Source organism: Mirounga leonina, unplaced genomic scaffold, assembly GCF_011800145.1.
Source record: "Mirounga leonina isolate KUSES-001 unplaced genomic scaffold, KU_Mleo_1.0 Mir_200, whole genome shotgun sequence".
NCBI lineage: Eukaryota > Metazoa > Chordata > Mammalia > Carnivora > Phocidae > Mirounga > Mirounga leonina.
This window is the reverse complement of record NW_023270503.1, coordinates 1,809,262-1,832,684: the sequence shown is the minus strand read 5'-3', so window position 1 is coordinate 1,832,684 and position 23,423 is coordinate 1,809,262. Positions and strand designations below refer to the sequence as shown.

At 40.3% G+C, this 23,423-nt stretch overlaps 2 protein-coding genes across 6 annotated transcripts in view; one reads left to right on the top strand and one right to left on the bottom strand.

The window, feature by feature from the left end:
* SMYD4 (SET and MYND domain containing 4) overlaps positions 1-22,922 on the bottom strand; it is a 50,382-nt gene extending 27,460 nt beyond the window's left edge. For 2 of the 5 annotated variants that reach the window (XR_004683257.1, XM_035027561.1), the window contains exons 1-3: positions 22,689-22,922; positions 21,615-21,760; positions 2,610-2,754 (exon numbers count right to left, since the gene is read on the bottom strand). Coding sequence is in view for 4 of the 5 variants with exons in the window: in XM_035027561.1 (XP_034883452.1) it covers positions 2,610-2,754; positions 21,615-21,748 (279 nt within the window). In the remaining variant the exon portion in view is untranslated. Of the gene's footprint in view, positions 1-2,609; positions 2,755-18,525; positions 18,642-21,614; positions 22,027-22,627 lie in introns of those variants that run through there. The other 3 variants (XM_035027563.1, XM_035027564.1, XM_035027562.1) reach the window with 3 other exon arrangements.
* Positions 22,923-23,078: 156 nt separating this feature from the next.
* Positions 23,079-23,423, top strand: part of RPA1 (replication protein A1) — a 74,689-nt gene continuing 74,344 nt past the window's right edge. Inside the window, exon 1 of the mRNA XM_035027565.1 lies at positions 23,079-23,239. Within this exon, the coding sequence (XP_034883456.1) occupies positions 23,084-23,239 (156 nt within the window). The 5' untranslated portion in view covers positions 23,079-23,083. The remainder of the gene's footprint in view (positions 23,240-23,423) is intronic.

The following is a 23,423-nucleotide window of genomic DNA, read 5'->3' as shown; positions in this document are numbered from 1 at the left end:
CTTTAAAAACAAATAGATAAAATAATAATAAAATCCTAATAACTAGTATTGTTAAGGATATAGAGAAACGAATATTCCCATACTTTTTTTTTTTAAAGATTTTATTTATTTATTTGACAGAGAGAGAGCGAGAGAGCACAAGCAGGGGTAACAATAGAGGGAGAGGGAGAAGCAGGCTCCTCGCCAAGCGGGGAGCCCGATGTGGGGTGATCCCAGGACCCTGGGATCATGACCTGAGCCGAAGGCAGATGCTTAACCATCTGAGCCACCCAGGCACCCCAAACATTCCCATACTTTACTAGAAGGGTTGTTAACTAGTTCTTTCCTAGAGAACAATTCAGCATCAAGTACCAAAGGCCTTAACGAAATACATTCAACTGACCCAGCGATTGCTCTTCTAGGAATTTATCCTAAGAAAACAATCAGATGTGTAAAAATATTTACATAGACGCTCCTTTGTAGCTCTACAATGCCAAGCAATCTGCCAACATTAGATGTTAAATCAAGTATAGTTCTCTGTAATGAAACACTAAGCTAGCTGTAAAAAATCATGTGCTAGTGGAAAATTTAGTAACATGAGAAAATGGTCATAAATTGTTGAGGGAGAAAAGCAGATTACAAAACAGGAAGTGCAGCATTATCCCAATTTTGTAAAAGAAAAACATATTTTCAGAGGAAAAAGTGTCTGGATGGATATAAGCAAAAATGTTAACAGTGCCTATCATTGATTATGGGATTTTTTTACTCCTTATGCTTCTATTTTCCAAGTAAATTACAAAATATAGTACTTTTATAATCAGATAAAAACAATAATTATTTTAAAAAAGAAAGAAAATAGCAGCTTTGTAGAAAATTGCGAAGTACCATAATCACCATAATACTAGCTTCGTGAAATAGGAAGGCTCATCTCCCTCCACATTCAGAGCAAACCTTAATTTTTTGTCTGATTTCACTTTTTACTTGTTTTCCTTTAACAACTTCCTATGGGATCACATTTCTGATGTACATGCATAAAGTTGAAGAGATTAGCTCTGAAAAAGTTTTTTTTTTTTTAAGATTTCATTTATTTATTTGAGAGAGAGAATGAGAGGGAGGAGGGTCAGAGGGAGAAGCAGACTCCCCGCCGAGCAGGGAGCCCGATGCGGGACTCGATCCCGGGACTCCAGGATCATGACCTGAGCCGAAGGCAGTCGCTTAACTGACTGAGCCACCCAGGCGCCCTGAAAAAGAACTATTAAGCCATTTATTAGTGTATCATTGCATCTAATGAATCAAATTCTCCAGCATTCACTAATGCTTATAGTACTCCACTAAATACTTTATAACATTACAAAGCAGGGCCTTTATCAGTTAGAGAGGCTGTTGTTCCAAGTCTGATAGTTGTTGGAAAACGAATTCCAAACATCAAGTTTAGCCCTGTTGAAGATTCAAAGTAGAGGTACACCCTTCAAATTCACACTCATCCTTTTAATAATCTTCACAGACCTGGTGCAGGGGATTGGTTCATTCTTGCTTTAGGCCCGTATTTATCTCTTAAATGTTATGGAAGGAAGTCTCTCAGGGGTCTTGCTTCAGTTTCTACCATGGAAGCAGGACAATAAGGGCAGCAGATTGGTAAAAGTCACTCTTTCTCATCAAAATCTAGTTCAGGGATGCTTAATTTTAAATACAGGCACACCTCATTTTAATGTGCTTTGCGGACACAGTATTTTCTTTTCTTTTCTTTCTTTTACAAATTAAAGGTTTGTGGCAATCCTGCATCAAGCAAGTCTATCAAAGCACCATGTAATAGCATTTGCTCATACTGTGTCTCTGTGTCACATTTCATTAATTCCTGCAATATTTCAAACTGTTCATCATTATTACATTTGTTATAGTGAGCTGGGATAAGTGATGATGACTTGCTGAAAGCTCAGATGGTGGTGTTATTTTTAGCAATAAAGAATTTTAAATTAAGGTATACAGTTTTTTTAGACATCATGCTATTTGCACACTTAACAGACAATGGTATGGTGTAAACAACTCTTATACACACTGGGAAACCAAAAAATTTACTTGACATGCTTTATTTCAGTAGTCTGGAACCAAACCCACGATATCTCCTAGGTATTTCTGTATCTGTTGACATCCTTCAAAATGGAGTTCAAATAGGCTGCGGCAACTGAGCTTATTTTCCTTTCAGACTTAATCTAAGTCATACTGGTTGTAAACTAACACCGTGGCTAACCAAAAATCGAGGTGCTCTCTAAATTGGGACTATCAAACCAACAGCCTCATCATTCATCAGATAAAAATGGCACGCAATTCAGTGACAGCTGACAGACACGGGCAAGGCAGAGCCAGGGGTCCAATAAGCCATAGCGCTACAAGGCATCTGAGGGAATTTGAGAAGTTTCTGGGTAGAATCCAGGACATATAATACAAACTACCTGTTGTTTCGGCATATAACCAACAGCAGAATTCTGCCAGTTTTAACAAATTCAATTCACAAATGATAAACAAAGCAACCACTGGCTACACAATTCAGCAAGAAGCTTCTATCTTGTGAAGAAATATGCATTGCTAAATTGTTAACACAGCCCCTCCTGCTGAGCTGGGGGGTGCCTTACCTTAGAGTATAGCACTGTGGCTCCCATATAATCCTTCTTCTGAAATTTTTTGTTTCCTTCTTCTCTGTAGAAAGGGGGAGCATTGGGCTCCTTTCCCACCAGGTAACCTCTAGAGAGACTTTTTAAAAACATCTCATCCTCAGGTCTTCATGAAGAAACAAACAAAAAAGAGCACAAATTTGTTATTTCAAGGGAAGCTCCTAACCACTGAACTTGAAATGGGAGTGAGTAGCTGCAAAACACTGGGACACGTGAGGTTGTCTGGGTCATGTAATGTGAATGGGGGCGGATGACATTGCCTAAAATAATGGATTCTTTGCTAATAATTTCCTTTTTTTCCACTCCCTCTCTACCTTTAAAAACCTTCCCTTTTCTGTAGACTTTTGGGGCTCCCCTCTAGTTGCTAGAAGGGATGCTGCTCAACTTTTTTTTTTTTTTAAAGATTTATCTATTTATTTGAGAGAGCGCATGAGCAGAGGGAAGGGGTAGAGGGAGAGGGAGAAGCAGGCTCCCCGCTGATCAAGGAGCCCGATATGGGGCTTGAGCCCAGACCCCTGGGATTACGACCTGAGCGGAAGGCAGATGCTTAACTGACTGAGCCACCCGGGCGCCCCAGGATGCTGCTCAATTTATGAATCAATTAATAAAGCCAATTTGATTTTTAAAATTTACTTGGTTGACTTTTTGTTATTTAACAAAGGATATCACTCAGCAATTCTTGGTACTATTTTTGCAAGTAATTCTGAAATTATTTTAACCTGAAAAGCTAAAAAAATAAGTATACAAATGCTCTATGTTAATAATAAAATTAACAAAGTTGATCTAATACATACACAAATATACACACACATAGGCAATGGAGACTAAACATTTTTCCCAACAAGGAGAAATAATATAGAATACCCTATATTCTCTCTTTGACTGTAAAGCAATAAAGTAAAATATGCATAACGTGAAAACTAAAAATTCTCTTAAGCAACTTTTGGGTCAAAGAAATCAAAATCAAAACTGAAGAATGTTTAGAAAAGTGTATTTCAAATTTTTGTTTACAAAGACCCATAATAAGAAGTATCTTTTAAACTATGATTCAATATGATACATCTCCGTATGTATATATTGAAATTTCACAAAACATTACTATTATGAGTTAATATCAAGTATTTTATCAATATTTAAATACAATATAGAAAAAGTCTCAACACAAAAAGGAAAATTAGAAAAGATTTTATTTAACTTAAAAGATGTATTTGGGGCACCTGGGTGGCTCAGTTGGTTAAGCATCCCAACTCTTGATTTCAGCTCAGGTCATGATCTCAGGGTCCTGGGATCCAGCCCCACATTGGGCTCTGCATTCAGCACAGAGTCTGCTTATCCCTCCCCCTCTGCTCCTCCCCCCACTGGTGCTCTCTCTTTAAAATAAATAAATAAAATCTTAAAAAAGTGTGCTTGCCTGTTCTAAATTTATTCCAGTCTAAAACATTATGAGGACTATGCCCCATGCATATCTGGTACCCCATAGAGTCTGTTTTTTTTCTGTTTTGTTTTGAATTAGGTTAACCCTGAAAATCCTAGTTCAAACAAAAAGACTGTGGTGCATAAGAACAGCAAAATTCTTCTTGCCTAACAATGGATATTCTTTATCTTAATCCAAAATGATGATAAATTCAATGTTGTGTAATTGTTCTTTAGGGCAATTAAGAACTAAGCTGCAATAATTCATTCTCTTCTTCAGGCACCAAGTAAACTCAGTAATTGATTCAAAGTTTTGAAAAGCAAATGGAGGGGTGCCTGGGTGGCTCAATTGGTTAAGCGACTGCCTTCGGCTCAGGTCATGATCCTGGAGTCCTGGGATCGAGTCCCGCATCGGGCTCCCTGCTCGGCAGGAGGTCTGCTTCTCCCTCTGACCCTCTTCCCTCTCGCGCTCTCATTCTCTCTCTCAAATAAATAAATAAAAAATCTTTATAAAAAAAAAAGAAAAGCAAATGGATGTTCTTTTTTTTAATATCAAATTTTCTTCTGGAATAGTATGATAAAAATTTGAGGAAGTAAGATAAAACAATTTTTCTAATTTTTTTATGGTGGTAAAATACACACTACAAATTTACATTTTATCCATTTTTAAGTGTACAGTTCAGTAATGTACTTAATGTACATTTATAATGTTGTACAATCATTACCACCATCCATTTCCAGAACTTTGTCACCATCCCAAACTGAAATTCTGTACTCATTAAAAGATAACTCCCCACTGCTCCTTCTCCCTTCTCCTTAGCCCCTGGTTACCTCTATTCTATGTTCTGTCTCTATGAATTTGTCTATTCTAGGTACTTCAGGTAAGTGGAATCATATAATATTTATCCTTTTATGCCTGGCTTATTTCACTTAGCATACTATTCCAAGATTCATCCATGTTGTAGCATGTACCAGAATTTCATCTCCTTTTATGGATGCATAATATTCTATTGTAGGTATATACCAAATTTTGTTAATCCATTCATCTGTGGACGGACATTTGGGTTGTTTCCATTTTTGGCTGTTGTGAAAAATACTGCCATGAACACTGGTGTGCAAATATCTGTTCAAGTTCTGTTTTCAATTTTTTGAGGTATAAGTGCAAAAGTGGGGTTGCTGGATCATATAGTTAATTCTAGTTTTTTAAAGATTTTATTTATTTATTTGACAGAGAGAGAGAGAGAAAGCACAAGTAGGCAGAGAGGCAGGCAGAGGGAGAGGGAGAAGCAGGCTCTCCACTGAGCAGGTAGCCCGACGTGGGGCTCGATCCCAGGACTCTGGGATCACAACCCGAGCCGAAGGCAGCCGCTCAACCGACTGAGCCAACCAGGCGCCCCTCTAGTTTTATTTATTTATTTTTTTTAAGATTTTATTTACTTATTTGAGAGAGAGAGAGCACCAGCTGGGGGAGAGACAGAGGGAGAAGCAGACTCCCCACTGAGCAGGGAGCCCAGCGTGGGGCTCTATCCCAGAACCCTGGGATCATGACCCAAGCTGAAGACAGACAATTAACCAACTGAGCCACCTAGGCGCCCCTCTAGTTCTAATTTTTTGAGGAATTATACTGTTCTCCATAGTGGCTATACCACTTTACATTCCCACCAGCAAGGCACAAAGGCTCCAGTTTCTCCACATCCTCACCGACACGTGCTATTTTCTGTTTGTTTTCCCTAGTAGCCATCCTAATGAATGTGAGGTGCTATCTCACTGTAGTTTTGATTTGCATTTCCCTAGTGATTGGTGATTTCAAGAGCACCTTTTCATGTGCTTGTTGGCCATTTATATATCTTCTTTGGAGAAATGTCTATTCAAGTCCTTTGCCCATTTTTTAAAGGTTTTTATTATAATTATTATTTATTCATTTGGGAGAGAGAGAGAGTGAGTGAGAGCACAAGCAGTGGGGAGGGTCAAAAGGAGAGGGAGAAGCAGACTCCCCGCTGAACAAGGTGCCCAATGTGAGGCTTGATCCCAGGACTCCGGATCATGACCTGAACTGGAGGCAGACGCTTAACCGACTGAGCCACCCAGGTGCCCCTTTTGCCCATTTTTAATCAGGTTGTTCTCTTGCTGTTGAGTCTAAGAGTTTTCTATATATTCTAAATATTAATCCCTTATCAGATACGTGATTTGCCAATATTTTCTCCCATTCTGTGGGTTGCCTTTTTAAAAATCTTTTTTATTTTTATTTTTATTTTTTTAGTAATCTCTCTGCCTAATGTGGGGCTTGAACTTACGACCCTGACATCAAGAGCTGCATGCTCTACAGTCAGGTGCCTCTCTGTGTGTTGCCTTTTTACTGTTGATATTATCTTTTTATGCACAAAGTTTTAATTTTCACAAAGTCCAATTTGTCTATTTTTTCTTTTGTTGCCAGTGTCTTTGGTGTTATATCCAAGAAAATATTGCCAGCCAATGTCGTATTTTTTTTTTCAATGTCGTAAGTTTTACCTTAGGTTTTCTTCTAAAAGTCTTATAGTTTTAGCTCTGAAGTTTAAGTCCTTGGGCTATTCTGAGTTAGCTTTTGTATATGGTATAAGGTAAGGGTCCAACTTCATTCTTTTCATGTGGATTCTAATTAGGGAGCAGACAGAAAGAACCAAGTTTCTTTTTCCAGTCTTGCCTTTTCTCTTTAGACCCCTACAGAGGGAAAGCCTCTCAGGGAGTCAACTGGCAAAGCATCAAGTTCCAGCCTCAGCACAGAGTACAGAAGATTGTACTGAGAAACAATAGCTTATTAACTCCCATACATCCATGTTTTTTCCTGAACCATTTGAAGGTGAGTACAATCACCATGAAAGTTCACCTCTAAGCATTTCAGTAGGCCTCTGCTAAGAATAAGAATGTTTTATATCTTCATATCACATACTATCATTATCAGACCTGAAAAAAATTAACACTAATTCAAATATTTAAATTAAAATTTCCCAATTACTCCTAAAATATCTTTTATGTTCTTCCATTTGCCCCAACCTGATCCAGGATCAAAGTTTTGTTTTGTTTAGTATTTTATTTATTTTAGAGATAGAGCAAGTGGGGGGAAGAGCAGAGGGAGAGGGACAAGCAGACTCTGCTGAGCACAGAGCCCGATGAGGGACTCGATCCTAGTGAATAAGGAAAGGGTTAAGGTACAGGCAGGGAGAGGCAGGGGGCCCTAGCTGGGCTCTAAAACTATTCCTGGCAGGCAGAAGCCCTAAGCCAGAGTGAACAAGAGATAAAGAAACAGATCACCTGGCCTCCGATGTTAGGGAGTATTTTTCTTTGGTGGTTACAGTGTAATCATAGAAAATAACCAAACCTCAAAGAATTAAGTCATTAAGGGTGTTACCAATAGTCCTTGCTCAAACCAAGAGGGCACAAGAATCTCAAGGCCACAAGCTTCCCAGTCAGTTCTCAATAAAAGACTGACACTAAAAACCCTCAGTGGCAATCCATTCGGGACCCCTCTCACTCTAGAGAGCTTCTTTGCTTTCTGCTCTCACCTTCACTTAATAAACTTTCACTTTACTTCACCCTCTTGTGTCTGCAAGATTCATTCTTTGACTCTGTGACACAAGAACCCTGCAATCCTGTGACACTAGGACCCTGAGATCATGACCTGAGCTGAAATAAAGAGTCCATCACTCAACCGACTGAGCCACCCAGGCACCCCAAGGATCAAAGTTTTAATGTACTACATTTAGTTGTTATTTCTCTTCAGTCTCTTGAGATATTCCAGTAATTTTTTTGTTTTTCATGACTGACTTTTTTGAAGGCTCAAGGCCAGGAAATGTTCCACACTCTGGTTTTGTCTCACTGCTTCCTCATGAATTAGATTCAGATTAAACAATTCTTGTCAAGGATACTAGTACCTAGTTAAATCTGTATACTTCCTACTGCTTCAAGTCAGGAGACATATAATGTCAAGTAGTCCCCATTGGTGATGCTAAGTTTGGTCATTTGGTTAAAGTGGTGATTGTGGATCTTTCCAATGTAAGTAATCTATGGGCCGTACTTTGAGACCATGTGAATAAACTGTTCCAACGGTCTTTCTTCTTTGAACATCCATTGATGACCATTGCCACAATCAGTTATTATCCTGGGTTATAAAATGGTGGTTTTCTAGTTCTATCTATTTCTAAATTTTTAATTGGCATTCTTCTATAAAGATAAATGCTTCCTCCTTCCTTCCTTTCTTTTACTTATTTATGTCTTTGATAATCACTATACACTTAAAATAATTCAATGTTAGAAACTATTATAATACAGTATATTTTGATGCTCCATTTGTCCTAAATTTGGCCAGTGGGAACCTCTTCAGTTTGGCTCTTATGTTCTTTTTTTATATAAACCCATTAGTCTTTGAGTGCTTCCTTGCTTTCTGGTCCAACAAGGTATGCCAGTTGAATCAGTAGAAAATCAAAACAAACAGGGTGGATAATGAGTCTGTTTAGGATTTCCCAGGACACTGTGAGATATTATTAATTGTGGGGGAGAGTCATCTGCCTCAAAAGGTCTTCGATACTGATAAAAGTTACCTATTTTGGGAAAATATTCCTCAAAGATTGTAAATCAGCAAGAAAGAAAAGCGTATGCCTGGCTTTAAACTTTAAAGGCCCAATTCATACTTTTATTTAATGGGCATGCATATAGAGATTAGAAGTTTAAATGTTTTGGTCACTTTTGATTATGATTGAATAGTTTTACAAACAAGTCTTCAGAACTAACTTGTTCTAAGTAAAGCAGTTTGGGGATGAAGCAGTGAAAGATACACGGAAAAAATTAAAATGGAGGCAATTATTAACTCCAGGGAAAACAAGAGGTGTAGAAATGTAATTCGAAGTCTACTTCGTGGTTCATATGAGTAGTATTTACAGACATTTGTTTAACCAATATTATATTCTATTGAATATAGTATGTTATAAACTATAATATAGTTATGAGGATGAGGCAAAAACAAAGTATATACACGTGATTTGGAGTTAAGAGAGCAAAATTTGACATCTAAAGCTAAAAATTCAAAAAACAGCAGTATTAGCATACTGTTTAGAAATATGAAATAAAATACTAGAAAGAACAGTTAAAGCAGCATCCACTGGGGAATAGGAATGGGGAAGAATGAAACAAAGGGTTGCTGTTTTTCTTTATAAGCTTTGAAGTACTATTTGACTTCTTGCACTATGTGTATATTATTGATAAAAAATTCAACTAAAAATGGGAAATATTTCCATTTATTTATTTAATATATTTTTAAAGATTTTATTTATTTATTTGTCAGAAAGCAGGGGGAATGTCAGGCAGAGGGAGAAACAGGCTCCCCGCTGAGCAAGGAGCCTGATGCGGGACTCGATCCCAGGACCCTGGGATCATGACCTGAGCCAAAGGCAGCCACTTAACCAACTGTGCCACCCAGGCATCCCGAAAATATTTCCATTTAATAAGACACGTAGTTTACATATTTTTACAGGATTTTTCCACTAGCCTTTAAGAATCAAATGATCCCTACATTACAGGAACTATTTCAGAGCATAGAAAAAAATGAGAAGCTCTTCAATACATGCTACAAAGCCACCAAAACCCAGATACCAAGAGTTGACAGAGCACACACACATACACAAGAACATGTAAGGTAATATAATTAATGAACATAGATATAAAGTTAAAAATAGTATTAGAAAATTGAATCAAGCCATGTGTTAAAAAAATGATGGATAATACATAGAGTTTATCTCCAAAACAGTTCAACTTCAATAAATCTATAAATGTAAATCCTATAGTAACAGATGAAAAGAGAAAAAGAAAATGACTGTTCCACCCAAAATATATATAAAAATATATATAAAAATAAAGTATCTGGGGGAGCCTGGGTGGCTCAGTCGTTAAGCGTCTGCCTTCGGCTCAGGTCATGATCCCAGGGTCCTGGGATTGAGCCCCACATCGGGCTCCCTGCTCAGTGGGAAGCCTGCTTCTCTCTCTCCCACTCCCACTTGCTTGTGTTCCCTCTCTCGCTGTGTCTCTGTCAAATAAATAAATAAAAATTTTTAGGGGTGCCTGGGTGGCTCAGTCGTTAAGCATCTGCCTTTGGCTCAGGTCATGATCCCAGGGTCCTGGGATTGAGTGCATCAGCAGGGAGCCTTCTCCCTCTCCCACTCCCCCTGCTTATATTCCCTCTCTTGCTGTCTCTCTCTCTGTCAAATAAATAAATAAAATCTTGAAAAGAAAATATATAAATTTTTTAAAAAATTAAAAATAGGGGTGCCTGGGTGGCTCAGTCATTAAGCGTCTGCCTTCAGCTCAGGTCATGATCCCAGGGTCCTGGGATCGAGCCCCACATCCAGCTCCCTGCTCCGCGAGTAGCCTGCTTCTCCCTCTCCCATTGCCCCTGCTTGTGTTCCTTCTCTCGCTGTGTCTCTCTGTCAAATAAATAAATAAAATCTTAAAAAAAAAAAAAATTTTTTTAAATTTAAAAAGTATCTGATAAAATTCAATACCTATTTATGACAGAATATAGGCAACTTTCCTTAAACTGAAAAAGGGTATGTACTATAAACCTATGGCAAATGTCCTAAATGGCTGTTACTATTCAATATTGCACTGGAGGTCTAACTAATGCGATGATAATTAAAAGATAAAATAAGAGTAAAAATATTGGAAAAGAGAATTACTATTTGCAGATATAGCTATTTACCTAAAAATTCCAAGTGAATTGGCATAAAAACAATAAAATAATGTGAAAATACAGTTAGGTGGCCAATTATAAGATGAGAAAAAAATTCCTAGCTTTTATTTATACCACCAATCATCAGAGAATGTAATTGGGGGAGAAAAAGTCTTATTCACAATAATGATGAAAACTTACAATAAGTAAGAATAAATCTAAGTGGGAATGTGCAAGACTTCTACAAAGAAAACAATAAAACTTTACTTAAGGATGTAAAAGAAGCCCTAAAGAAATGACAAGACATACCCTTTACTTGGGTGAGGAAATTTAATATTGTAAAGATGTCAAGTCTCCCTAAATGAATCTATAAATCCAACATAATCCCCATCAAAACCCCAACATTTTTTATGGAACCTGACAGACCTACAAAAGTTACAAGGGGGAAATGTACAGAAAATAGCCAAGATATTCTTGAAAAAGAATGAGTATATATGTGTGTGGGAACTTGGCCTTCCATGTTTTCGAGTGCTCCTTCCTTCTACTTCTGGTAATAAAATCTCAGGGAGAAAAACATTTCTTGTGGTTGAAGTAGGGAAGACCCCAATGTGGCAACAGGGTTGAGCATGTGCTATAGGCCTAGCCAATCAGAAAGGCCCTAAACCTTTTATTGAAAGGATTCACCAGGCAGTCAAAATCAGGTTGACTGGAGTCCAATCCAGACCTTTTCTGCCAAAACTCTCAGGAAAGAGTGCCAAACATTCTTTTCTTGTGGTTTCTTGTGGTTCAGAATGTGCCCAAGGCTACCAGTGTTTATTATGCCCATCAGGTGTAGAGTTTGTCCGAGAGATGAAGAGATACAGAGTCTAATGCCATCTGAGGCCCTGGATTCAATGCTGCTTGAAAACAGATCTGCCTTTGGATATCCTAGTTTCATAGTGCATAAATTTCCTAATTTGAGCTAGGTTTCTGTCACTTGAAACTGACAGAATTTTAATATGATACTCTAAAGTCACAGTAAAAACCCTTTGGTTTTGGCATAGAAATAGAGTCTAGAAACAAATTTATGGGTTAAGTGTGAATTTAATTTTTAACATGGCATTTTGAACCACTAAGGAAAGAATGTACTATTCAATAAATGCTGAAGAAAATTATCGGGAAAAAGGTTAGAACACTCTCTCACATTATACACAAAAATAAATTTCAGGGGTGCCTGGGTGGCTCAATCATTAAGCATCTGCCTTGGGCTCAGGTCATGATCCCAGGGTCCTGGGATTGAGTCCCGCATTGGGCTCTTCGCTCAGCAGGGAGCCTGCTTCTCCCTCCGCCTGCCACTCGCCCTGCTTGTGCTCTCTCTCTCTCTCTGACAAATAAATAAATGAAATCTTTAAATAAATAAATAAATTCCAGATGGATTTGATAGTGAAAACAAAAACACAAAACTACAAAAAAAAAGTTAGAAGAAAGTAAAGAATATTTTTATAATCTTGGAGTAGACCATCCTAAGCAAGAGACATAACTCAGAAGCCATTAAAAAAAATGACAGAGGGGAGGGGGGTAGGAGGATGGGTTAGCCTGGTGATGGGTATTAAAGAGGGCACGTTCTGCATGGAGCACTGGGTGTTACGCACAAACAATGAATCATGGAACACTACATCAAAAACTAATGATGTAATGTATGATGATTAACATAACAATAAAAATTTTAAAAAATGACAGATATACTTTTATAAAAATGAAAATACACACAATTTATATACAATGCAAAACGCGGCAAGTAAAATAAAGATGAATAATAGACTGGGAGAAAAATTAGTCACAAAAATAGCAAAGAACTATATGCCCAGAATTTTGAAGATCTCCTATAAATTCGTAAGAGAAAGACAGACAACCCAGTAGAAAAATGGGCAAAGGACACAAATGAACAGTTTGCAGAATACAGGTGGATTGTGATGTCAGAAACAATGCATTCCTTCACTAGTAATCAGAAAAATGCAAAACAAACAAACAAAACAACCACTAGACACTTTTGTCCTGAAGTTTGGCAAAATTAAAGACTTGCTTTCTAGTGTCGGCAAGGATTATAGGGAAGTGATTTTCATACATTGTTCATGGTAAACTGGTGAAGTCTTTTTGGAAGACAATTTGTCAGTGCTTATTAAATTTTAAAATGCTTGTAACAAGTGATTGTAACCATTCCTCTTCTAAGAATCTATCTTAAATTCTTAAATATGTGTACAAAAACATATAAAAAAAGTTATTTGGATGCCTGGGTGGCTCAGTCGGTTAAGCATCTGCCTTCGGCTCAGGTCATGATCCCAGGGTCCTGGGATTGAGTCCCGCATCAGGCTCCTTGCTCAGCAGGGAGCCTGCTTCTCCCTCTGCCTATTGCTCCCCCTGCTTGTGCTCATTCTCACTCTCTCTCTCTCTGACAAATAAATAAATAAAATCTTAAAAAAAAAAAAGTTGTTCACGGACACATGGTTTGTTAACAGTAAAAATACAACAACTGGAAATAATATAATTACCCCTCAACAGGGAAAGAACAACTACATTATGGTGTAACTATACAAGTAATATCACAGGGTTGCCAGAAAGATCAAGGTGTGACATTGGAGAAAACATCCTAGAACAAAGCACATAATATAATCTAACAGAATAAAGAAACAGATATGTATATACTTATCTACAATTGTATGAGAATACATAAAAAGAACTAGAAAACTCCAATAAACGGTGGTTATTTCTGTGGAACTGAATGAGGAGAAGGGTAAAGGAGAAACTTTCCTGTTAACTTCATTAAATATCATTTCAAATATGATGAGAATGTATTTCTATCTTATGAACATTTGTGAAAAAGAAAACAAGCGGACAAAAAAAAAAAACAAAACACACACACAAAACCCCAAACCCAACTATTACCCTAATTGTACCTACTGAATTGCCAAGGCTCAACACTGTGCTCATTATTTCTTTCAACTAAAATCTGAGTGCCTGCCCTGTGTGAGACACTGTTGATAGCTGCCTGCACAAAGATAAAGATGTTAACATTGAAAGACGGACACAGGCAAGATCTCTGCCCTCATGGAGTTTATAGTTTAGCGGTGAAGATAGACAGTAAGCAAATGATTACACAAATATAAAAAGGAAAGCTATGTAGTGTTATAAATGTATAAAAAATGAAGGTGAGCCAGCTGGGACTCAGGGAAGGCTTTCCTGATGAAAGATCTGGCTGACCCTGAAGTTCTGAATTAAGCAGAACTTAATTCGGGTGTAGAGGAGGAGAGAGAAGCCAGGGAAAGCATTTCAGGCAGAAGAAATCAAGGCCACGTGGCAAGGAGAAGCAGAGTGCACATCAAGAACTGAAAGAAGGCCCATATGCTGAGAACAGGAGTGGGGAGGTCAAGGACGTGCATTGGTTTTTTTGTCACTGCTGTAACAAATTCCCACCAAATTAGTGGCTTAAAACAAAAATGTGTTATTTTACAGTTCTGTCATGGGGCTCACTGGGCTAAAATCAAGGTGTTGGTAAAGATGTGTTGCTTTCTGGAGGCTCCAGGGAAGAATCTGTTTTCTCACCTTTTCCAGTTTTTAGAGGCTGCCTGCATTCTCTGGCTTGTGGCTCCCTTTCTCTACCTTCAAAACCAGCAATGCTGTGTCTCTCTCACAATTCTCCCACTAATTCTATCTCCCTCTAACACTTCTGCTTCCTTTCTCCATTTTTAAGGATTCTTGTGATTATACTGGCCTCACAGGGATAATCCAGGCTACTCTGCCTATCTTAAACTTGGCTCATTGGCAACCTTAATTCCATCTGCAAACTTAATTTCTCTCTGCCACATAACCCAGCATATTCGTAAATTCCAGGGATTAGGATGCAGAGAACATTGGAATATACGCCTACCACATAGGAAAAGGGGGAGAATTAACTTGATTTTATTACAAAATTTTAAATGTTTCGTGGTTATCCTGGGGATTACAAAATGAATCCATTTATTTACCATCTTCAGCTAGTACTTTTGTCATTTCCCAAATTATATAGAAGAACCTTAAAACAATTTACCTCCATTTGCCCATTTGTCTATTATCATGTCTCACTTCTAAATGTTCTAAGTCCTGTAACATTATTATTATCATTGTTTTAAATAATAATTTTTAAAGTATTTAGTCACATATTTATCTTTTCTGGTACCTTTCCTTCCTTTCTGCAATTGCATGCTTCTATCTGGGATGATTTTTCTTTAACCTAAGAACTTCCTTCAGTATTTCTTTAGGCTCTAATCTGCAGAAGATGGTCTCTCAGAATTATTATTATTTTTTTGTCTGAAAATACCTTTATTTTGCATTCATTTTTGAAAGGTATTTTATTCCTTTTTATTTAAAAAATTTTTTTATGTAATCTTTACCCCCAACATGGGGCTCAAACTCATGACCCTGAGATGAAGAGTCACAAACTCGGGGCACCTGGGTGGCTCAGTTGTTAAGCATCTGCCTTCGGCTCAGGTCATGATCCCAGGGTCCTGGGATCAAGCCCCACGTCGGGCTCCCTGCTCAATGGGAAGCCTGCTTCTCCCTCTCCCACTCCCCTTGCTTGTGTTCCCTCTCTTGCTGTCTCTGTCAAATAAATAAATAAAAATCTTTAAAAAAAAGTCACAAACTCTTCCGACTGAGCCTGCCAGGTGCCCCACGTGTCTAGTAATCTTTTACTGTATTCTTGACTATGCATAGAGGACATAATAAAGCTAGATGACATTTTCCACTGTCAAAGTCCCCCTTCTCCTATGTTAGGCAGATAGGATGAGGGGCTGGCCAACCTTCATCTAACTGAAAATTGAGTTGGATCAGGGTTGGGCTACCATTTTTTTTTTTTTTTTTTTACTAATATATAATGTATTATTTGTTTCAGGGGTTTGTTTGTTTTTTAAAGATTTTATTTATTTGACAGAGAGACAGCGAGAGCAGGAACACAAGCAGGGTGAGTGGGAGAGGGAGAAGCAGGCTTCTGGTGGAGCAGAGAGCCCGATGAGGGGCTCGATCCCAGGACCCTGGGATCATGACCCGAGCCGAAGGCAGATGCTTAACGACTGAGCCACCCAGGCGCCCCTTGAGCTTAGATTTTTAACCTACCATACCACAGATGTTCAAAATCCGGCAAATGTCTTAACAGGGAGAATGTTTGTGCCAAGCCCCTTTCTGTAGGAATTTGGGGCACCCGGGTGGCTCAGTCGTTAAGTGTGTGCCTTCAGATCGGGTCATGATCCCAGGGTCCTGGGATCGAGCCCCACATCCGGCTCCCTGCTCCAAGGGAAGCCTGCTTCTCCCTCTCCCACTCCCCCTGCTTGTGTTCCCTCTCGCTGTGTCTCTCTCTGTCAAATAAATAAATAAAATCTTAAAAAAAAAAAAGACTGTAGGAATTTTATTCTGCCTTTTTGGTTGGCCTCTTGCACTTCCTGAGAACTCAGTAAATGTCCTAGGAGGTAAACCTACTGTTTGGGCCTTGAGTTTGGGCCTCCCCTATTTTTTTAAACATTTATTTATTTATTTTTTTTGTAATCTCTACACCCAATGTGGGGCTCAAACTCATGATCCCAAGATCAAGAGTTGCATGTTCCACTGACTAAGCCAGCCAGGCAACCCCCAATGAGTTAATTTTAGATACAGAATGGTTCATAGGTTTCTAGCTTTAGGAACTGAAATAAGGCAGTGCAAGTCACTAAAACAGGGACCACTGTAAGGGACTATGAGTTTGGTTATGGATATGTTGAATTTTAAGGATTTTTTTTTTTTTTATTCATGAGAGACAGAGAGAGAGAGAGAGAGAGAGGGGCAGAGGGAGAAGCAGGCTCCCAAGGAGCAGGGAGCCTGATGCGGGACTCGATCCCAGGACCCTGGGATCATGACCTGAGCCGAAGGTAGACGCTTAACCATCTGAGCCACCCAGGCGCCCCAGGGTTGTTTTTTTTTTTTTAAAGATTTTATTTATTTATTTAACAGAGAGAGAGAGAGAGCCCAAGCAGGGGGAGCGGCAGGCAGAGAGAGAGGGAGAAGCAGGCTTCCCTCTGAGCAGGGAGCCCAACGTGGGGCTCAATCCCAGGACCCTGGGATCATGACCTGAGCCAAAGGCAGACACTTAACAGACAGAGCCACCCAGGAGCCCCTGAATTTTAAGTATCTTTGAGACTTCAAGTAGTCCGCTGGATTTAGAGATTTGAGTCTCAGAAGAGAGGTGAGGGCTGGACATATAATTTTCAGGGTAATTAGCATATAGGACATAACCGATGTCACGGGTGTGAATGAGACTGTTATCAGTTGAGAATACAGAGTGGAAAGGAAAGACAGCCTAGGCTGGACTCAGGAGGAACTCCAATTTTAAATGACCAGGCAAATTCTCTTGATTTATATTCCTTTCAGTGCACCAAAAGTTCAAATGACTCTTGTGGATTATGACATCTTGCTGGTAGTAAACCATATCAAATTATCTTCGGATAACTCTGCCTATTAATATTTTCATCAATAGGTATCTATCATCTTTGGAAATTCTGTAAAGGGAATCCACACATCCTGCAGAGCTTTAGACATTATTTTTCAAATTGTAGGTCACGACTGAGTGGGTCATGAAATCAATTTAGTGGGTCCTGATTACTATTATTTTTTAAAGATTTTATTTCTTTATTTTGGGGGAGGGGAGAGGGAGAGTCTTAAGCAGACTCTATGCTGAGTGCAGAGCCTAACATGGGCTTGATCCCACAACCCTGAGATCATGACATGAGCCAAAACCAAGAGTTGGTGGCTTAACTAACTGTGCCACCCAGGTGCCCCCTGATTAGTATTTTTATTTTTTTATTTGAAAATTTTTTTTAATTTGTATTTTTAATTTTTAAATTTCTATTCTTTTTTTTTTTTTTAAGGTTTTATTTATTTATCTGAGAGCGTGAGAGCACAACCAGGGGGAGCAGCAGAGGGAGGGGGAGCAGCAGACTCCCCACTGAGCAGGGAGCCTAATGTGCGGCTTGATCTCAGGACCCTGAGATCATGACCTGAGCTGAAAGTAGCCGCTTAACCAACTGAGCCACCCAGGCGCCCCTATTTGTATTTTTTAAAGATTTACTTATTTAAGAGAGAGGGAGAAAGTGAGAGAGAGGGAGGGAGGAGAGAGAGCACGCAAGGGTGGGGTGGAGGGAGAGGGACAAAATGCCAAGCAGACTCCCCACCAAACGCAGAGCCCCACACAGGGCTGGATCCCAGGACCCTGAGATCACCATCTGAGCCAAAATCAAGAGTCGGACGCTTAACCAACTGAGGCACCCAGGCACCCCTAATTAGTATTTTTAAAATGAGATAGAGGAAAATATCGAAGTACATCATATGCAGTAAGCATCTACACTCTCTTCCATGGTGAAACTTATCCAGTCTGTGACTTGAAATCCCATGTATGACTCCCAAATTTCTATATCTAGCCCAGTGCTCTCTCCTAAATGCCATGCTCATTTAGAAAGCTCCACTTGGCTGTCTACTAGACATCTCAAACTGAACGATGAACCCCTGATCATCTTTCCCAAAACAGCTCCATCTGCCGCCCCCCCCAGATGATGGTAATTTCATTCTTCTTAGGCCTGTATCCCCAGAGCCACTTTTTACTTCTCTCATTCTCTAACACAGCACATCTCATCTTTCAGGGAATGCTATTAAGTCTACCTTCAGAATCTAGCCACTTCTCATCATCCTTACCACTACCACCCTGGTCCAAATTATCATCACCTCATCTCTCACCTGGATTAATGCAAGAGCCTCCCAACAGGTTTCTCTAATTACACCCTTTCTTCTATAGCCTATTCTCAACACTGTAGTCAGAGTGATCTCTTGAAACAGGAGTCAGCAAACTTTTCCTGTGGAAAGTCAGAGAGTAAATATTCAGGTTTTTTGGGCCAAGAGGAAAATCAAGGCTATTACAGAGGTATTTCTATAAGAGAAGACAAATTTCTGTAAAATGTTTGATAAAATTAAAAAATAATTGAGTCTATTTTTTGTAATACAGATCTACTTTTAAAAAGTATTTGAGAGAGAAAGAGTGAGACAGAGAGAGAGAGAGTGTGCACATGCAAGAGGGGGGAGTGGCAGAGGGAGAAGTAGACTCCCCAGGGAGCAGGACGTGGGGCTTGATCCCAGGACTCCAGGATCATGACCTGAGCCAAAGGCAGACGCTTAACTGACTGAGCCACCCAGGTGCCCCACAGGTCTACTTAAAAAAAATTTTTTTTTAGCAATTTCTATCCCCACCTTGGGGCTCGAACTCATGACCCTGAGATTAAGAGTCACATGTTCCTCTGACTGAGCAGGCCAGGTGCCCCATGTAATACAGGTCTACTAATGAGAATGGAATTTTTTTTAAATTTTAATTTTATTTTAATATTTATTTATTTATTTGGGGGGGCAGAGGGAGAGGAAGAGAATCTCAAACAGACTGCCCACCAAGCACAGAGTTCCACATGGGGCTCAATCCCAGGACCCTGAGATCATGACCTGAGCTGAACCCAAGAGTCAGACGCTTAACTGATTGAGCCACCCGTCTTTATTTTTTTAATGGATTTTGCTTAATTGGGGTTCAAAGCAAGTGTTCCCTATCATCAAATCAACTAAACGCTTACCTGTAAAAACCATTCTTAGCTGATGGCCATATAAAAACAGGCAGCAAGATGGATTTACACTGCAGCTGTAGTTTGCTGACCTCTGCTTTAAAATATTATCAGATTGTACCATTCTCTCAAAACCCTGTGAATTAGTTTTCTTCTGTTGTGTAACCAATACCACAACTTCAGCAGCTTAAATACCCATTTATTATCCTCACAGTCTATAGATCAGAAGTGCAGGTGAGCTTGGCTGAGTTCTCTTGAGAAGGGTCTCACAAGGCTGAAATCAAGGTGACCTCTTATATGGAAGACCTGGGAAAGAATCCACTTCTAAGGTCATTCAGGTTTTTGGTAGAAGCCAGTTCCTTACAGTTGTAGGCCTGACATCCTTAGTTCCTTGCTGGCTATTAGCCAGGAACTACTCTTAGCTTATAGAGGCTTCCTGCATTCCTTATGTGGTCCCCCTCCATCTTCAAAGTCAACACAAGCACATTCACATCTCATGGTTTGAATCTCTTTGAAGTTCCTTTATGCTACCAGCTGGAAAAATATGCTCTGCTTTTAAAGATGTCACCTGACTAGGCTAGGACCACTCAGATAATTGTATCTCAAGGTCAACTTCTGGTGGGGGGGCATCAGTTTTTGAAGTCGGCCTACCCCACCCTGCAATAATTTCCTACTCAGAGTCAAAAGACAAGGCACTTAGGGCCAACATGATTTGTGCCACCTGCTATCCCCCAATCCCCATGCCTCTCTGATGTTATTTCCTGCTCTTCTCCCTTTGGCTTATTCTGTTCACTCACACCAGCTTTCTTGCTATTGCTTGAACATGCCAGACACACTCCCAACCTGGGATCTCTGTCTGGAGTACTCTTCTCTCAAATATCTGATTTGTTAGCTTCTGTATCTCCAAGACTTTGCTCAACTTCCACCTTTTTTTTTTTTTTTTTTTAAGAGAGAGAGAGAGAGCGTGTGCACCCAAGTGTGGAGGGCCAGAAGGAGAACAAGAGAATCTTAAGCAGGCTCCATGCTCAGCATGGAGACTGACGGGGGGCTTGATCTCACAACCCTGAGATCATGACCTGAGCTGAAATCAAGAGTTGGATACTTTACTGACTGAGCCACCCAGGTGCCCCTCAACTTCCATCTTTTCAATGAGACCACATCTGATCACACTATTTAATACTACAATCTGCACTCTCACTCCTGGCACTGCCTATTTCCCTTACCCTGTTCTATTTTAATTTTTTTTCTATTATACTCAGCACCTTTAAATACTATATACTTTGCTTATTTATGTTTATTGTCTGTCTCTCCTTGCCAGAATTAAGCTCCTCAAGGGTAAGGATCTGTGTCTATTTTTTATTTATTTTTAAAGATTTTATTTATTTATTTGACACAGAGAGAGAGCACAAGCAGGGGGAGCAGCAGGCAGGAGGAGAGGGAGAAGCAGCCTCTCCGCTGAGCAGGGAGCCTGATGATATGGGGCTTGATCCCAGGACCCTGTGATCATGACTGGAGGAGCCGAAGGCAGCTGCTTAACCAACTAAGCCACCCAGGTGCCCCTGTGTCTATTTTTTATTCACTAATGTATTTTTTTTTTTTTAAAGTAAGCTCTTCTGCCCAATGTGGGGCTTGAACTCATGACCCTAAGACCAAGATTCACATGCTCTACTGACTGACCCAGCCAGGCGCCCCTCACTAATGTATTTTTTGTGCTCTAAGTATCTAGCACGGTGGCTGGCACCAATAAAAATTCACTGGATGTTTTGGGAAACTCTTGTTTCAACTTTCTATATATGTATGTACATACTAGATTGTGATAATAAAATAGTATTTTTACTGAGAATAGTCAAGAGAGTTTGAAAAATACTGGGGTAAGACTATATGACTTAAGTCCTTTCTCAATTTTAGCACTTACAAATTTCTATGTGTAGCTAGTAAATGTCCACTACATCTTTTGGGAGATGGCAAAGTTCACAGTCGAGTTTCTGTAGGAAGGCATTGAATACTGAAACATAACACTGACACCAAAAAAGCCATTAGCATCCCTGCCTGTTCTATAATAGTAGGTTAGGAAAACCTGGAAATAGCAAGAACTGCTGAATGCCCCAAAATATAAAAATCTGAACTTAATCCTTCCATGAAAAGGAGACAGAACTTGAGACCAAATGACAAAACAGAACATTTCTTAGATCAAGATTTCTCAGGTTAAAGCTTTCACACACTTACTGAAGCAGCGAAGAGGAGTGAAGAAAGATATCCCTTAAAGTGTCTGCCGTAGAAATTGTGTCCTGAATGGACTTTGGGAGCAAAGACCACTTCTGAAATATGTATGATTTCCACTCATCCACAGGCAGATCCATTCTACTTTAGGTCTATAAAATGAATAATAAGGAATTCAGATTTCTACAAATGCACAATTCTAGAAAAAAATAAAGATTTCACTCAAGCAAATGTGAAGCAACAAAATCAATTCTTGTGGTCTTTTTCTGTGGTTTACATGCTGAGGATCTATTTTCTCTCACACCTATTCACTGAACATTGTTTTATTCAGAAATATTTACTGAAGGCCTACTTTGTTCCACACACCAGGCTTGCCTCTTAGACCTCCATCTTCCCAAGCTCAAGTCAGAAACCTGAGACATCCCAGATTTTTCTCTCTCTCCCTAGCTACTATTAAATTAACAAATGTTTCTATCTCTCACACAGTTCAGTTTTTTCTTTCAATCCCCAGATCAATCCCCAGATCATTCCTTTAGTTCAAGTCCTCACCATCTCTCGCCTGGCATCCTTTCCAGGATAACTAGTCTCCATGTCCTCAGTTCCCTACCCTACCCCCTAAATTCAATTCATCCTCCACACTGAAACAGATGTCAGTCCTCTGCCTTAATCAATGCTCCTCCAAGCATTTAGGGAAGCCCAGTACAAATTTGACCCCCGGGCTCATTTTCTAATGCCCAAGTCTCACCTCTTCCTTTGTACCCTACTATTCTGAGCTACTTAAAGCTAACCCCAGCTTGCCTGGCTATTCACCTCTCTAGTTTTTGCATAGGTTATGCATTCTTCCGGGAGCATCCCTACCCTCAGAGTCCACCTCGCAAATCTGCACACACCCTTCAAGACCAAGTTCAAATGGCACCTCCTCCAGGAAGCCTTCCCTGATTTTCCATCTGTGCGTGCAGACACACTTTGCGTCTCTCCTGAGGCCCATATTATGTCTACCTGGAGTTAGGGCTACTCACTGCGGTAACTCCCTCGACAGACTATGCTCTCCTCTGAGGGCAGGGACCGGATCCTATTTACCTTCGGAAATTCCCCACTGTGCCAAGCTCAGGGTCTAGCAATGGCGGGAGCTCGGCACTCGGGTTGCTGAACGAATCGTTACTGCTTTGCCTACGGTTAGCAGCAGAGCTATCAGGGAACAACTCTAACTCTCTTCTGGGCTCACAGTCGGTCTGCCCGTCAAAGGCCGAGCCAGGTTTTTTCCCCCGAGGACCGTCTCGGAAAGCTTCCGGTACAGGACCTCGCGCCCAGAGAAAGAACCCGCGTCATCCTCGGCGCGCCCCACGGCTCGGGCCCCGCCCCAGGCGCAGTCGTCGGGTGACTAGGTCCTGAACCCGGGCTCTGGTACGTCACGTGGGCTACCTCGGCCAATGCGGTGGCTGCTCCGCCCCTAAGCCCGCCCCTGTGACTTGCGCATGTCAGAAGACGGGGGTGGTGCCTACAGCTACTTGGCGCAAAAGCTTTGGAGCGCGTGGGGTCCCGTAAGTGAAGCAGAGGCTGCGGAGAAGCCGGAGCGCGCGAGTTGGCGCGGCGCAGTCATGGTGGGCCACCTGAGCGAGGGGGCCATTGCGGTGAGGAGACGCCTGCGGGCAGGCGGGCTGGGGTGGCGGTGGGCCCTGGGGTTGTGGGGGTGGGGAAGGGAGAGAGGAGCTGGAGGCGATGGGGAGAGAACGCGGGAGGGGAAGATAAGGGGGGGGCGTCGGGTGACTCCCTAAAATTCTCACCCTCTGCTCGAATTTTTACTGTCGTCTTTTA